General features: G+C 35.2%; 2 protein-coding genes across 11 annotated transcripts; both read left to right on the top strand.

Moving 5' to 3' along the window:
• The first annotated feature begins 354 nt into the window (after window positions 1-354).
• LOC132285757 (zinc finger BED domain-containing protein DAYSLEEPER) lies at window positions 355-11,148 on the top strand. 9 transcript variants are annotated; one of them, XR_009472603.1, is made up of 8 exons: window positions 356-864; window positions 961-1,048; window positions 2,006-2,129; window positions 2,838-2,906; window positions 6,910-7,131; window positions 7,445-8,319; window positions 9,909-10,941; window positions 11,026-11,148. XR_009472603.1 is itself a non-coding variant. In XM_059787958.1 (7 exons), the coding sequence occupies exons 3-7, from the start codon at window positions 2,108-2,110 to the stop codon at window positions 10,821-10,823; spliced, it is 2,046 nt and encodes a 681-aa protein (XP_059643941.1). In that variant the 5' UTR covers window positions 355-864; window positions 961-1,048; window positions 2,006-2,107; the 3' UTR covers window positions 10,824-11,148. The 9 variants fall into 9 exon arrangements, 8 of the variants coding, with proteins under 8 accessions (XP_059643941.1, XP_059643944.1, XP_059643942.1 ...); XM_059787958.1 differs by having other exon boundaries at window positions 355-864; window positions 6,967-7,131; window positions 9,909-11,148; XM_059787953.1 differs by having other exon boundaries at window positions 9,909-11,148.
• Window positions 11,149-11,674: 526 nt separating this feature from the next.
• Window positions 11,675-14,132, top strand: LOC132285758 (protein CHUP1, chloroplastic-like). Of its 2 annotated transcripts, none has more exons than XM_059787962.1 (3): window positions 11,675-12,055; window positions 12,199-12,962; window positions 13,075-14,132. In XM_059787962.1, the coding sequence occupies exons 1-3, from the start codon at window positions 11,797-11,799 to the stop codon at window positions 14,068-14,070; spliced, it is 2,019 nt and encodes a 672-aa protein (XP_059643945.1). In that variant the 5' UTR covers window positions 11,675-11,796; the 3' UTR covers window positions 14,071-14,132. The 2 variants fall into 2 exon arrangements, with proteins under 2 accessions (XP_059643945.1, XP_059643946.1); XM_059787963.1 differs by having other exon boundaries at window positions 11,944-12,066.
• The last annotated feature ends 55 nt before the right edge of the window (window positions 14,133-14,187 follow it).

Genomic DNA, 14,187 nt, shown 5'->3' with positions numbered 1-14,187 from the left:
TTGAGTCACAACTTCAAACTTGTAATTAATTTTTCAATACTTTTAATTTAACTTTTACAAGCTATTTTAAAAGTGTTAAATATCTGTTTTATTTTATTTCTTTAAGAAGACTTCCGAGAACAATATTTAATTTATCCTTAGATTTGCTTAATACATTTAATTTATAAAAAAATATGTTTAATACGTAAGAAATAGTCTGAATTTTGAAAGAATTAGAAACTGACAAAAATAAAGAAAATTTTTTTAAAAAAATTTGTTTATGAACGTTTTTTTGAGTCTTTGACTTGAGAGAGTTGAGAGCCACACACTTCAAAATGGTTCGAGCGAATTGAAACTGAGCTGGCGGGCCATTGGGCTCGACATGGGAAAGAGAATTCAAAACAAAGCTTCTTAAAATCGGCTGAGTCTTTCGCACCGGAGGGCTGAGTCCGCTAAACTCGTCCCGAGCCACCCGCTCGAGTTGTTACACACACTCACTAGCCGAGCCAGACCACTTCTCTCTCTCTCTCTCTCTCTCTCTCTCTTTCTATAGATAATATACCGGCGTGACAGACAATATGCCAAGGCGTTGTTTAAGCCGTCGAACAGAACAGGCGTCACTCACACGGAGTCTAGAGAGAGAAAAAAACACATAAATCGATCTAGAGGCGTCGCGGCTCTGCTAAGACAGCGTCCCTCCATCTTTCTCGCTCCTCGATTTTCTCTCTCTTCGCTCGGCTCAGATCCGGCTCCGATCCGGCGTCTCCAACCTCTCTCCCGCTTCGATCTCCCTCTTTCTCTCTCAACTCTCTTTCCTCCTTTGTTCAGTGACGTCTTTGGAAGACAGAGCTTCTTCAGAGACGGAGGAGTTCGAATGTTCTCATGGTGAGTGATAATCTCCGTTATGCAAAGAAACTAAAATTCACATTCTGATATTAAATTCAGCTCTAATTATCATTTTCTTTGTTTCAATTTTCACAGATTGTTTGTGTAAGGGACTGAGACTTCAACGGAGGACGATCTGTTCTGGTGTCAGTCTCTCCAACTCTCACTTCTCATGAATTTTGGGGTAAATTCACAATTTCTCTTTCAACCACTCTCTCTATAGATACATATATATATGTGTCATACTGAGTGCCTGTTCAAATGATAGCTCAGTGCCCTTTTTTTAATCAAGTGATCTGAGCAAAATGTTAACAACTGTATGGATGTTTGTCACAAGTTCAGTGAAGAAAGCCACTTGAAAATTTATATTGCAATCCAAGAATTAGAATGTTTTTGTTGTGCTGCTGTAAATGGACTTAATACTCGTATTTACTTATAGATTTGATGAACTGTTGTTTTGATGGACAAAGCAGGCTATGCTCAAACCAAAGAGAAGCTCTGCCATTTTTTTACACAAGGCCTTTATGCAGATATAAGTTCTTAAAAATTAGCGATTTCAAAAAAAATTAATGCACTCACGGTGCTACTCTAAATTGCTTTCATAACCTTCAACACCTTATGCATCAAGTTGTAAGAATTGGTATGAGACGGGATCGATTTAAACTTGATGTGAAGTTTATTATTTTGATTTCGCATACTCAATAATTTTCTCCAAAACCATCTTTTTTAGGCTTATCGTTTTGTTAGATATCCCTAACATGTTAATTATGTGTGCTAAATATCAAGTTTCTTAATTTCTGTCTGTCTCTTACATATCAATTAGAGTTATATATCGATTTTTTGGTTGATCAAATGCGTGCTTGTTGCTTGTATAGCTGTTCATTTTTCAATCAAATTGACTTTGGAGATGCGTGAAACATCTAATTAAATGGTGGGTTTGAAACTCCACCACACGCTCAGAAATGAGCTAAAATTATGAATGTACATCTTACATAAACTGCCTGGATTCACATATATTCAATTGTGCTCATGAATTCTCTTACATTTGACCATATACTGACCTATTTTGACATGGGAGTCAATTAAGATTACCTATTTCTAGTCCTCACTTACAATAATGTGTTCATGTTTGTATGTGTAGGTCACATGAATTTGTCGGGTGTTATTTGGCTCAATCATGCCAATTTGTATGGTTATTGCAATGTTTTTTGTTGAATGAAGATATTGTAAAGAGTTGACTTTGATGGTGCTACTCATTTTTGAAGGTGAATCTGGAGAGAACTCTAATGGTTCTGTAATAATAATTGATATGTTTCATATTTGGCTTGCCTTTTGTGCTGAGAGCTTATGCCCACTCCATAAACTTATCAAGTTGGAAAATGCTACAAGCTTATTTGAAGCCCTTTAGTAAATTTGATATCTGGAATGTTTCACACCTATTGGCAAATATATTGGACATCTCATGATCAATTCTAATAGTTCTTCTGATTGGCATTACAAAATAATATAATAACACCAAATTGACCTATCGAAAGAAGGGAGCGATTACTGTCATTGCTTGAATGTATTAAAGTGTTTCCGCCAGAAATACTAAATAGAACATAGCAATGCAACATAGAGGAAGAAGAATCCCATATTTTAAGTGACAATACTAAATTTTTACTCCACAGAGACTGGCTTGTTTCTCACTCAATCAAATATTTCATGTCTTAACAACTTCTGAGTAATTCTAGTATTGAATGTTCTTCATTTCCTATAATCAGCTTTGGATCCCATATTTATATGGTAATTGATGTTGTTGTATTGTTTAAGTGGGTTATTTTATATAATGTTATCGATCCGTCTATATCTTAAACAAACTTTTAATGGTTAAATATATGAAGACAGATTCTAATTTTCTTGTTCTTTTTGTTTTGCTGGAAATTTTAGTTGTTATGAGGTGTTTTTATCTCATTATCCTTTTAATCAGACAGGATCAGTCAGCGGAAAAGCTGGGAACCTAATGGAATGGAGTGTTAATAATGCATTTAAAAGCTTAAAAGGTATTGGCATGCATGTATCTTCATTCCTTTTAATATTCATTTGACTCGATACTTCTTTTGATTTAGTGCTTGGTCGTAGATTTTGCATATATTGATCGTACTTGAAGCAACTTAATTTTTGGAGAGATTTGAGGAGAATGTTTTGGCCCTCAAATTCTTCTGTTTGATACTTTTTCCCTATGTTGTCATTCTTAGTTGCTCACTTGCTCCAACTGTAATATTTATCACAAAAAAAATAGTAATAATAATAAAAAAGTGCTCTAACTGTAAGAAGCTCCAATCTTTTGCATAGGATAAACCTCTCTTCATTGTTATTCTTGTACTGGTTGTAGTTTTATGTAGCTTTTTCCTGAAGGATATTAGTAATTTCAATCTGATATGCTGATATCACATCTGCTAGTTTGTGGCCTATTCCAGTTAGTGTTGCCATTGCTACTACTTGAACCTAATATCTTCTCCCAAACAGAATGTCTTGATTTTTATTCTATTTTTTTTCAATATTTTCTCCCCTAATACGGCTTCCGCATTAGTTATGTCGAAAAATTAAATTGTGATAGCCTCAAGATTGATACTTGACCTTTACTTAATTGAGGCTGTCATGGTTTGATAATATGTGCCCCTTTTGCGGTACTGTAGTTTCTAATAAGCACTTTATTTTTGTAGAGCTTCAAAAAGTGCTGTTTCTAAAAGATCGATTAGTGTTTGGTGATGCAGTATGTAAAGTACTTTTTATAAATATTATTTTTCCATAAAAAACCTCTTTTGATATATTTTTTTACCTGTACTTGCAAAAAGTGTTCCAAATTTCTGCTTTGGCTAAAAGCACTACTAAGCCAGAATTTCTACCAGTAAAAGGTACTCTTTTTCTATTTTTTAAAATTTTATTTTTATTTTTTATTTATTAACAAACAAAGTTTATAGAGAATTTTCAAATTAGTGCTTTTAGTCTGTCCAATAGCAATTCCAAACGGGCCTATATTGTGTTGCTCACCTTGACGGTCATGCTTCATTAAGGACCTTGGTCCTCGGGATATTTACTACCCTTAATTATAGTGGTAAGATGGTTTTGAAAATGTAATAGCAAACCATTGGCGAGAGGGAGAAGGGGCCAATTTATTGTAGTTTCTAGCAAAGATATTCTTGGAGAAATAATCTTAGTTTGCCCATCTTCACTAACAACATAGAAACTATATTGGTAGATAATGACTGTTCCGAGAAGTATTAAAGAACTTCATTAAAATTGTTGAGGAATAAAATGCTAGGAGGATGGAAGAGATTACTTGAATCAAATTTTAATTTATGAATGTGTTTGTGTGCATTTGTGGTGGTGTAATAAATGTGGACAGGATCTTGATAACAAGAATCATTAAGTATTTTAAAAACAAGATATGAAGAATGTAAAGATCCCTTTGAATTACTCTTTTTTGCATTTCCTGACATACTAAAGTGTTATTTTTGGTAGGTTCAGTTTTCATACTTCATACTTTATGATATGATAGGCATTTGGTTGATGTCAAAAATTATTACTCAAATGCAAGGTTCTAGTCTTTTTGCATTTCCTGGTATAGCTGTCTTGAAACTCAACTCACAAAGCCATTCCCTAACTTTATGGTTAGCTAAATGAAATCTATCTCACCGTTCTGCTTTAAAGCCGTAATCTTAGTCAAGCCAATTTTATGATATCTAGCATTACCCTCATTGTGGATCATGTCACTCTTACTGGTCTTTTTTCACATGTCCAAAACATCTTAATTGATTTTTCTCGTTCTATCTCCAATAGGTAATAGTTCTACCATCTCATGAATATGTTCATTTCTAGTTCTATCATTTTATATCCTGTTGCACATCCATCTCAACATTCATTTTCACCATGCTCAGTTTACGCATATGTTGTTTCTTAGCTACCCAACATTTTGTCCCATAAAGAAGATTTGGTTTAATAATTGTTTTATAGAATTTCCTTTCTATCTTAGAGGGATCTGCTGATCATACAATATTCAGACACACTCTATTTTAACATATTCTGCCCTGATTTTGTGATTATCATTGTTTTGAGTTTCTCCTCCATTGTGAATAATTAATCCTAAATAGTGAAATGTTTATTTTTTGGTATCTCTTGACCCTCAATTTTCACTATCTCCTATTTGTATTTCTAGGTTTACTAAAGTAACAGTCCATATATTCAATTTTATTCCCACTAATTTTAGATCTTTTTAATTCTAGAGCTTATCTCCAAACCTCTAATTTTGCACTTATCCCTTTTCTAGGTTCATCAATCAAATAATATCAGCAAATAAAATACACCATGGAATCTCATCCTGGATGTGTCTTATCAACATCCATAACTAAGGCAAAAAGATATGAGCTTAATATTGACCCTTGATGTAAGTGTACAATAATTGAAAATTCACTTGTTTCCTCCTCACTCGTTCTAACTATAGTTATACTTTCATCATACATGTTCTTTATTACATAAATATATCCCTTTGAGAGTCTTTTCTTCTAAAACCCTCCATATTAGATCTCCAAGTTCAAGTACTGTATTTAGGTATTTTTCTAAATTATTAAAAGTCATACGAAGATCTTTCTTTCTCTCTATAGCATCCCATCAGCCTCCTCAATATAAGTAAATTGCCTCCATCTTTGACTTCCTGGGCATAAATCCAAAATTATTTTTTTGCATTTCAGTTTCTCATTGTAGTCATTGTTCAAACACTCACAAAGTTTCATAATATGATTCACTAATTTAATTCCACAGTAATTAGTACAATTTTGTATGTTCCCCTTTTTTATATGTATAGGTACTTAAATTCTTTTGCACCACTTATCAAATATTCTCTTAGTTGTTATTATCTTATTAAACAATTTTGTTAATCAAGACACAACATCATCATCATCACACTATCACAACCATAATAGAAGTGCTATTTGTTTTTAAAAAACTTCCTAATTTCATCTATCTTAATACATTTTTTTATCTTGCAGTCCCTAATCCTATGAAAAAATAAGTTCTCTATTCTCCCTAAGATTATAATACTTTATGAGCCTTAAATTTCTTCCATTTATTCTTCACTTTTATATATAGGTTATAAAATTACTTTTGCATTTAGTATGAATAATGCGTTGTTGATATTTTCAATTTCATATATATGTTTTTTGTTCGTTTTCTTTTATACATTGATAGAGGTCATAAGTTATCTATGTTAGTAAAAATTTGTGAAATCATAATAAATTATGAAGGGCGATTACAAAGGAAACGGGTTTAATTCAACTTTTGAGTATTTGGCCATGGTTCGTCTGTTTTAATATTATTTTTGTTGAGATGTGCTAAATGGAGATTGCAACTAGTTCTGCTCAGAGAAATGGGTGAGGACTCTATACGGATGGTAGGTTTGGTAATTCGTTCTTCATACTAGGTAGGAGAAGCTGATGGACCCTGAAATTATTGATTTTAAGGGTGTGAAAAGCTTAAAATGGTTTTGTATGGTTGATACGGGTTATCTTCTTTCTTTTCTTTATCCCTTTCTCATAGTGATTGGCCATTAGCTATATTCTTCCATAAACTCATATAATTTGATAAATCCTCCAAGGTGCAAGCTCGTTTTGATATGATTTAACCAAATAAAATGACCTTTTATGGAAGTAGGGATGCTGCTTGCTTTTTGGATGCTAGTTTATGTAAACAAGATTAACTCATTGCACTGCTGTTACTGTTAAAGAGTATCAAAATAATTTCCACAAATGGTGTTAGGAGAAGAAAAGACGAAGACTTTGCAATTGATTAGATATTGAATAGTGAATCTCCCAACTGTATGATGTAAAGGCAAGGGTGATGGTGATGAATGTGCAGACAGTATACTCTAGTTTGCTTCTTATTATTTTTCTTTCCCCCGTTTTGCATATTGGGCTTTTTACACCTGGAAGATTTAGATTTTCATGTTAGCACTACACTGTATTGTGCACGAATCTTTGATTCTACTTTCTTTGTTTTTACTTGGAGTAGATATGGAACCCAAATCTGTGATGGATATGACACTCATTACTGGTATTGACCCAATAGATACTGGATTGGGTTCTTCAGAGAAGGGAAATGCTGTTACGACACCAAAACCAAGAAAGAAGACAATGACATCAGTTTATCTCAAGTTTTTTGAAACAGCTTCTGATGGGAAGAGTCGGAGATGCAAGTTTTGTGGGCAGAACTACTCCATTGCAACTGCTACTGGTAATTTCTCTGCACTTCCTTCTATTTCATGACTTCGATTTTCCCCATTTCTCCCATGGAATTGATCCAACTCTTGAGAAACGTAGGGTAATAAAATTTCAAATCCAGGATCCATTGTAATCAAATTATGGGTCTGTGGTTTTATTTCCAGAAAGGAACTGGGGGGACCTCTGTAGAAGATGTGATCAGGTTGCTCAAGCTCACATGAGTTTGAGATGTATCCAAAAGTTGATTAGTTTTAAACCAAGATTGGCTAAAAGTATTCCATTTCTCTTCTAATTTTTTATTAATTAATTTTTCTTTTCTGGTGTAGGCAATTTAGGGAGGCACCTTAGTAATCGCCATCCAGGATATGATAAATCAGGGGATGCCGCTGCCACGAATCATGCTCCCCGACCCAGCACTGTAGTTAAGAAATGCAATTCTCAAGCTCAAACACCTCAGGTCGATCTTGACCATTTAAACTGGTTGATTATCAAGTGGGTCATTCTAGCGGCTCTCCCTCCTTCTACCTTGGAGGGAAAGTGGCTGGGGAACTCCTTCAAATTCCTCAATCCTTCAGTACAACTCTGGCCAGGGGAGAAGTACCGAGCAGTACTACTTGAAGTTTTCAGGAGTATGAGGGAGGACGTAAGGACAATTTTGGATCAGGTTTCTTCGAAAGTCTCAATTACGCTCAATTTCTGGACTTCCTATGAACAGATAATATATATGAGCATCACATGCCAGTGGATTGATGAAAACTGGTCCTTCCAGAGGGTTCTTCTAGATATTTGTCACATACCTAGCCCTTGTGGGGGTCCTGAGATCTATTATTCTCTACTTAAAGTCCTCAAGTTGTACAATATTGAGAGCAGAGTCCTCTCCTGCACTCATGATAACAGTCCAAATGCCGTACATGCCTGCCATTCATTGAAAGAGGATATTGATAGTCAAAAAGTGGGGCCGTTCTGCTATGTTCCCTGTGCTGCCCGTACTTTAAACTCGATCATCAATGATGGATTAGGAGCTACAAAACCAGTGATCTCTAAGATTAGGGAGTTTGTGCTGGAGATGAATTCGTCCTTGGAAATCTCAGAGGCTTTTATTCAATTTTCAACAGCTTATCAAGAAGGTAGTTGGAAATTTCCTCTTGATGCTTCAGCTCGGTGGAGTGGCACTTACCAGATGCTTGATGTTGCGCGTAAGGTACTTGCCCTTTGTCCCTTGCAAGTTCATGACTAATAGACTGTTTTGTTAATTTTTCCTTGATTTTCACAAATCCAGTTCCTTAATTTTGTGTATTTATGTTGCTTATTATTCTAGATATAAAAAAAAAGAAAGTGTAATCATCCAACAAGCTTTGAAAGTCAAATTTAGACCTTATTTTGATATATAGGTGGTTTCAGTTTTTGGCTTTTTCCATTAAACAAAATAATAAAAGCTTAAATTTTTTAAATAATTGTTTGATACAAAAGTGAGATCTGGTGGGTAGAGGGTGGTTGAAAGGGTCATAGGGTCATTAACCAGCGTGGTCCCCCTCAATTGGGGGTGCTGGGAGGGCAGTTTGGATACAACCCTTACCTTGGCATTATTTGCTCAGGACTTGAACCCTTGTTCTGAGAGCTTAAGCTTCTACCAATGACCCCTAAATTTTGGTTGAAAGGATTAATTTTAATTAAATTTCAAAACATTGTTTTTGTTGAGTAGAGTTAAATTTGTATGTACTCCTCTGTTTTCATTGGCCATAATTTTTTTTTGCATCCTTCTCCTTGATAGATGTAGTTCAATGCCACATTTTAAACTACTTACCAAGTTACAATAGATCATATCAAATTTGATTTTTATAAGAAACCTAAAAGAAAACGAAAAATTGACCTCAAATTGATTTTTGTTTTCTTTTTAATGTATAATTAATAAATCTCATCGTTTTTTTTTACTTCGCAATAACTCGGGATTTAATCCCATAGAGATGAAAAATCTTTGGCCCGTAAATTCAATGGATGCATTACCTCCCGATCATAATGAATCGGGTCAATATCACGAATAAACAATATCTAAGCTATCAAATCAATTCGTTGTCAAGAATTGAATAGTATAACATAGGAAGATCTTTTATCCATTCCGAATCCAAAATTGGATTCCTGATCCAATCAATAAATTTTTTTTTTTAAAAAAAATTTATCATTCTTTTTTCTTCTTTCTTCTTTCTTTTCTATAACCTGCCCTTCCTTGTACAATCATATGATGAGGTATCATCTGACCACCTTCCAACTTCCATTAATCACAAACATTAGAAGTGAAATGGAAAAAGAAAGGAGTTAAGTTCTAAACTCCGTTTTAATGATCTAATTTTCTTGGAAGACAAAGAATCAGGTAGTCATCATTATTAGTTGAATGTCATCAGAATCAACTGGCTGGTATTTTGTTATCTCCCATTGTAACAGTTGAGTTTTTCGCTTCAATTAGTTAAACATTCAGTTTGATTGCAATGGAATTGTTATTTAAAGTTTTTTACAGGATGGTCGTTCAAGAGTCGGAGCTTATTAGATTTTAGTCATTAGCAGTTCCCATTTGTCCCTCAGGCTCATGGCTCATCTCATTTCAGTGGGGAGATAGTTATTGAATTTCTGTTGTGCATAGTTTCTTGTGGGGTAATAAATGTGCAACTTTGATTGTGTGTGTGTGAGGATGCGTTGATAATATTTACTTCTGTCTGGGTTGAATTTCTTATGAGATTTCCCTTTTGAACTAAACTAAATAGTTTTTTTTTTTTTTTTTTTTTTTAAACCATGCAGGCTCCAAAATCCATGGAGACTGTGATCAGGAAGTACGAGGAGGTGATAGGGAATAGGATGCTATTAGGCTCTGTAGAGAAGAATTGCGTCAATATAATGCATAATTTTTTTGAACCCTTCTATAAAACCACGAACAACATTTGCACAAACAAAGTGCCGACCATTGGGCTTGTTCTCTTCTTCATGGATCACATTTCTGATATGATTGCTACTTACAGAGACTCCCGGCAGAGCCCAGATTGGCTCAAGAAAGATGCTGAAAATATGGCCGCAAAGGCTCGAAATTATAATGAACAGGTTTGCAACGTATTCACATATATGACTGCAATTCTTGATCCCCGGATAAAAGTTGAACTCATTCCTGAGAGTCTCAACTTGGATAACTATTTAGAGGAAGCAAGAACACATTTCATGAGAAATTATTCTACCAGCCATTTCCAGTCTATGACCAGTGGCTATGGTGCTCAAGAATTGGAAGATGGAGGAAGTGTTTCTTTTGCAGAGGAAATTGCTCGTAAGAAACGTCGGGCAAGCATAAATTCCGCTACTGATGAGCTTACCCAGTATTTATCAGAAGCCCCAGCCCCAATTCCGACGGATGTTTTCGAATGGTGGAAGGTGAACAGCTCACGCTATCCACGGCTATCTGTTATGGCTCGGGATTTCTTAGCTGTACAGGCAACTTCAGTGGCACCCGAAGAGATCTTTTGCAGCAAAGGCGATGAGATTGAGAAGCAACGGTTCTCCATGCCCCATCAGAGCACACAAGCTCTCTTTTGTATAAAGTCATGGACTGAAGGTGGGATGAAGGTGAAGTACAAGTCGACTGAGATTGATTATGAGAGACTGATGGAATTGGCAGCTGCTGCGGCAGCAGACAATGGTGCCGTAGGTCTTGACAAGAAACCAAAATGATGACAGAGAAACGCCATTGGAGGGCATATAAGAAGAAACTGCAACTTTTGACAACCATTGGAAGGCATGGGAAAGATGTCCTATGTGATACAGATAATTTTCTGACTCTATGATACATGTAATTTATTGTACTTTATCTTCTTCTCTGGAGAGGAAAATGGTGATTTCATTATCCCCTTCTGATTCTCTTTGTTGTATGCAGAAGGTGAAGATTGTGCATTGATGTACATATCAGAACGGAGAGAATCCTAATTTAAAAGGGAGATAAACTTAGCTCTGCAATATGTCACATGAACATTTAGAATATGATTCATGTTTTATAGATTGTTTTACAGATGCTTATTAATCAAGTTTAAATTCATAAATAGTTGAATATATAAATAATAACTACAAACAAAAATAAGAAAATTTATGAAGTACTTTAAACCTAATAATTCGTGAGATGTACAAATTGTCATTTTTTTTTTTTTAAATACCATTTCTTTTTTCGGCTCCAGTCTGGTGTAATTTAAACTTGACTTTGGTGTATTTGCAAGTAAACTAATTTCAATAACCCATAAAAAAAATATCATTTTAATTTTTTGATATTGTATTATTTTGTTATTCTTCTAACTAATCGGTAATATGATTTTTTTCAAAAAATATTAATTAGCTTTAGGAATTAATTCAACTACAGTGTAACATCACTCAAGCTAAGCTAATTTAATTAATTAAACTCATAATTTATAATTGAGCTCGACTCACTACTTAATGAACCTACACAGACTGAATTTTTAACCATTCAATCAAGGTGTGGAGCCTAATTTTTTTTTTAAAAAAAAAAAAACATAGGTCAACTATTTGAGTCGGGTTAAGGTTCTGCTAAGATATTCTGGTGCAACAGTATTATTTTGGTTCACAGGTAATGTTCTTCCAGTGAAATTGATTTCTATCATTGTCATGTAGCCGAACAAAGATCAACCACTACTTGTTGATGAGATTTTTTGACTATGAAATATCTCAGAATTTCATGGACTTGATAAGAATGAATATTTGTGATGGTGAAATAACAAAGACTTCCAAAGCTTTAAGTGGCCATGTCTATGTTGAGCTTCAAGCTTTTCTATCTACTGAAATTGCTTACTACATGGTAGCATTCAGGGTCAGCTTTCTAGTTTTAGCTTCAGTTGCAGCTTTTGCAGTTGCTCGGATTAACGTTGATCGATCAAGAAAGCCAAACTCATCAATCAAAAGTACTACACTAGTAAATTTTCATCCTTGCTTTTTGTACTACTTTAACTTAGTTAGAATTATGTTTGTGTTAGAATTTGATTTCTTTTTCATATTCCAGTTTTGCCAGTCTTTGCTTACTTTGCTTTGGTTTCTGTGGACTCAGAGAATGACTCTGCCTTCCTACAAGAAGAAATTGAAGAAGAAGAAGAAGAAGAAGAAGAGAGAGACGAGTTTGAAGGCTCTAAGAAGAAGAAGAAATTGCAGGTTGAGCCAAAGGAGAAAGAAGAGGTTAAAATAATCAAATCTGATTTGAAACCAAATGAACACGAAAACGATGACTACATAGAATTCGAGTTTCCAATACATAAAAAGAAGAGGAACAATGTTAGCGAAATAGAGATGTCGAAGAAAGTGAAAAGCGAAATGGAGCAGAGGAGAGTGAGTCTCGAAGTGAAATTGGTTGAACTAAATGGTTTGAAAGAACATCAATTGCACATGGCTGAGCTGCAGAAGCATTTGAAGGCCAAGACGGCAGAGATTGACATGCTCACCGCCACCATAATTGCGTTACAGGCTGAGAGAAAGAAGCTTTATGAAGAAATCAAACAGAACAAGTTGGCTGAAAAGCAGGTTGAGATTGCAAAGAAGATGATATTAGAAATGCAGGCAAAGAAGCGTGTCGATGCAGACCAGATGAAGGGGCAGTTGGTGATGCTCCAAGAACAAGTAAATGGGTTTCACATGGAGGAAACAACAAAGATTGTAGATGCCAAGGTTGAGAAGAAGCTCGAGAGCATGAAAGATGTAGAGTTGGAAATTGTTCGGAAGAAGAGAAGGAACAAAGAGCTTCAGTTAGAGAAGAGGGAATTGTCAGTTATGTTGGCTGCTGCTCAAGCCAAAATCACTGCACTTTCCAATATGACTGAGGTACATAACATTTCACAGCTTTCACTAATGACATATTTATGTATGTACTTATGTTTGCATACAGTTATTGCTATGCTAATTTATTTATTTATTTTTTAATATGGAATTGAAGAGAAAAATTCTTGTGAAGATGGAGGAGGAGTTAAGCAGCTTGAGGCTTGTTAATGAAAATCTCAGAAAACAAGCGGAAAGACTACAGAAGAACAGATTTGAGATGGTGGAAGAACTAGTGTACCAACGCTGGCTCAACACTTGCTTGAGGCTTGAAGTTCAAGACTACAAAACCCCGCGACAAAGCATCTCAAGCAGTGATTCACACGAGAAAACCAGCAAGCTAAGTTTTGATTATAATTTTGACAGCATTTCATCCAATGCATTCACTTCTGAGAGCGACAAAATCACCACTACTACAATTGATAGCTCTTCCACTAACCAAACAAGTGTTCATAAGAAGTATGGTCTAATTCAATACATAAAGAGATGGGGGAGAAGCCGGTATGATACAAGTGCTGCACCGACACAAGGCAGGTCCCCTCCTAGCAGAAAAGGCCTAATTCGCAGGTTTTCCACGTCAATGGTTCCTGAGAAAACATCAATGCTAAAGACTAAAGGTGACAACGCGACGCAAACTCCAGAGACACCTAGCTTGCCGCGCAAAAGGAGAGTTTCTTTTAATGACTCAATTCAAACCGCGCCATCAACGTTTCAAGATTCCCCAGAATCGGTGAGAGGAGCATCGGATGATGAGCGAAAAAGTGGCCAGAGTTGTGAAGACAACAGAAGTGTGAACACAATTGCTGCATTGGAGGAAGAGGAACCTGAATTGTCATCACTTGAAATGAATGTGTTGGAGAACAATAATGGTTCAAGCAATTCAAGTAGGCAAGAGATGGAGAGTGAAGAAATGGAAAGCCGAGTGGTTAGCAAGATTGATGTGCCTCCAAGTGAAAAGGAGGTTGGGAACCGAAGGGTGCATTTTGTTGCTGCTTTCTTCTTTTTGCTCTTGATGTTAGTTGTTTGTTTTGTATTTCATACTGGTGGTATTTACTATTTAGTACCAATGGTAGTGGTTTGTAATATTTTATTCAAAACCATAGGAATGTATTAGAATTGTCACAATTCCTCAATGCTCAACTTCATGAAGATAAATGGAATTATAAATTAAACCAATCTAGACTGTTCTTACACAATTAGGATGGACTTTTGTTTCGAGCATTTTATTGGT

The sequence above is a fragment of the Cornus florida genome, unplaced genomic scaffold (genome assembly GCF_030987335.1).
Source record: "Cornus florida cultivar Cherokee Brave unplaced genomic scaffold, ASM3098733v1 CherokeeBrave_3.0.0_Hap2_Chr11, whole genome shotgun sequence".
In the NCBI taxonomy this organism is placed as follows: domain Eukaryota; kingdom Viridiplantae; phylum Streptophyta; class Magnoliopsida; order Cornales; family Cornaceae; genus Cornus; species Cornus florida.
The sequence above is the reverse complement of the archived record's forward strand: the minus strand, read 5'-3'. Positions and strand labels throughout refer to the sequence as shown.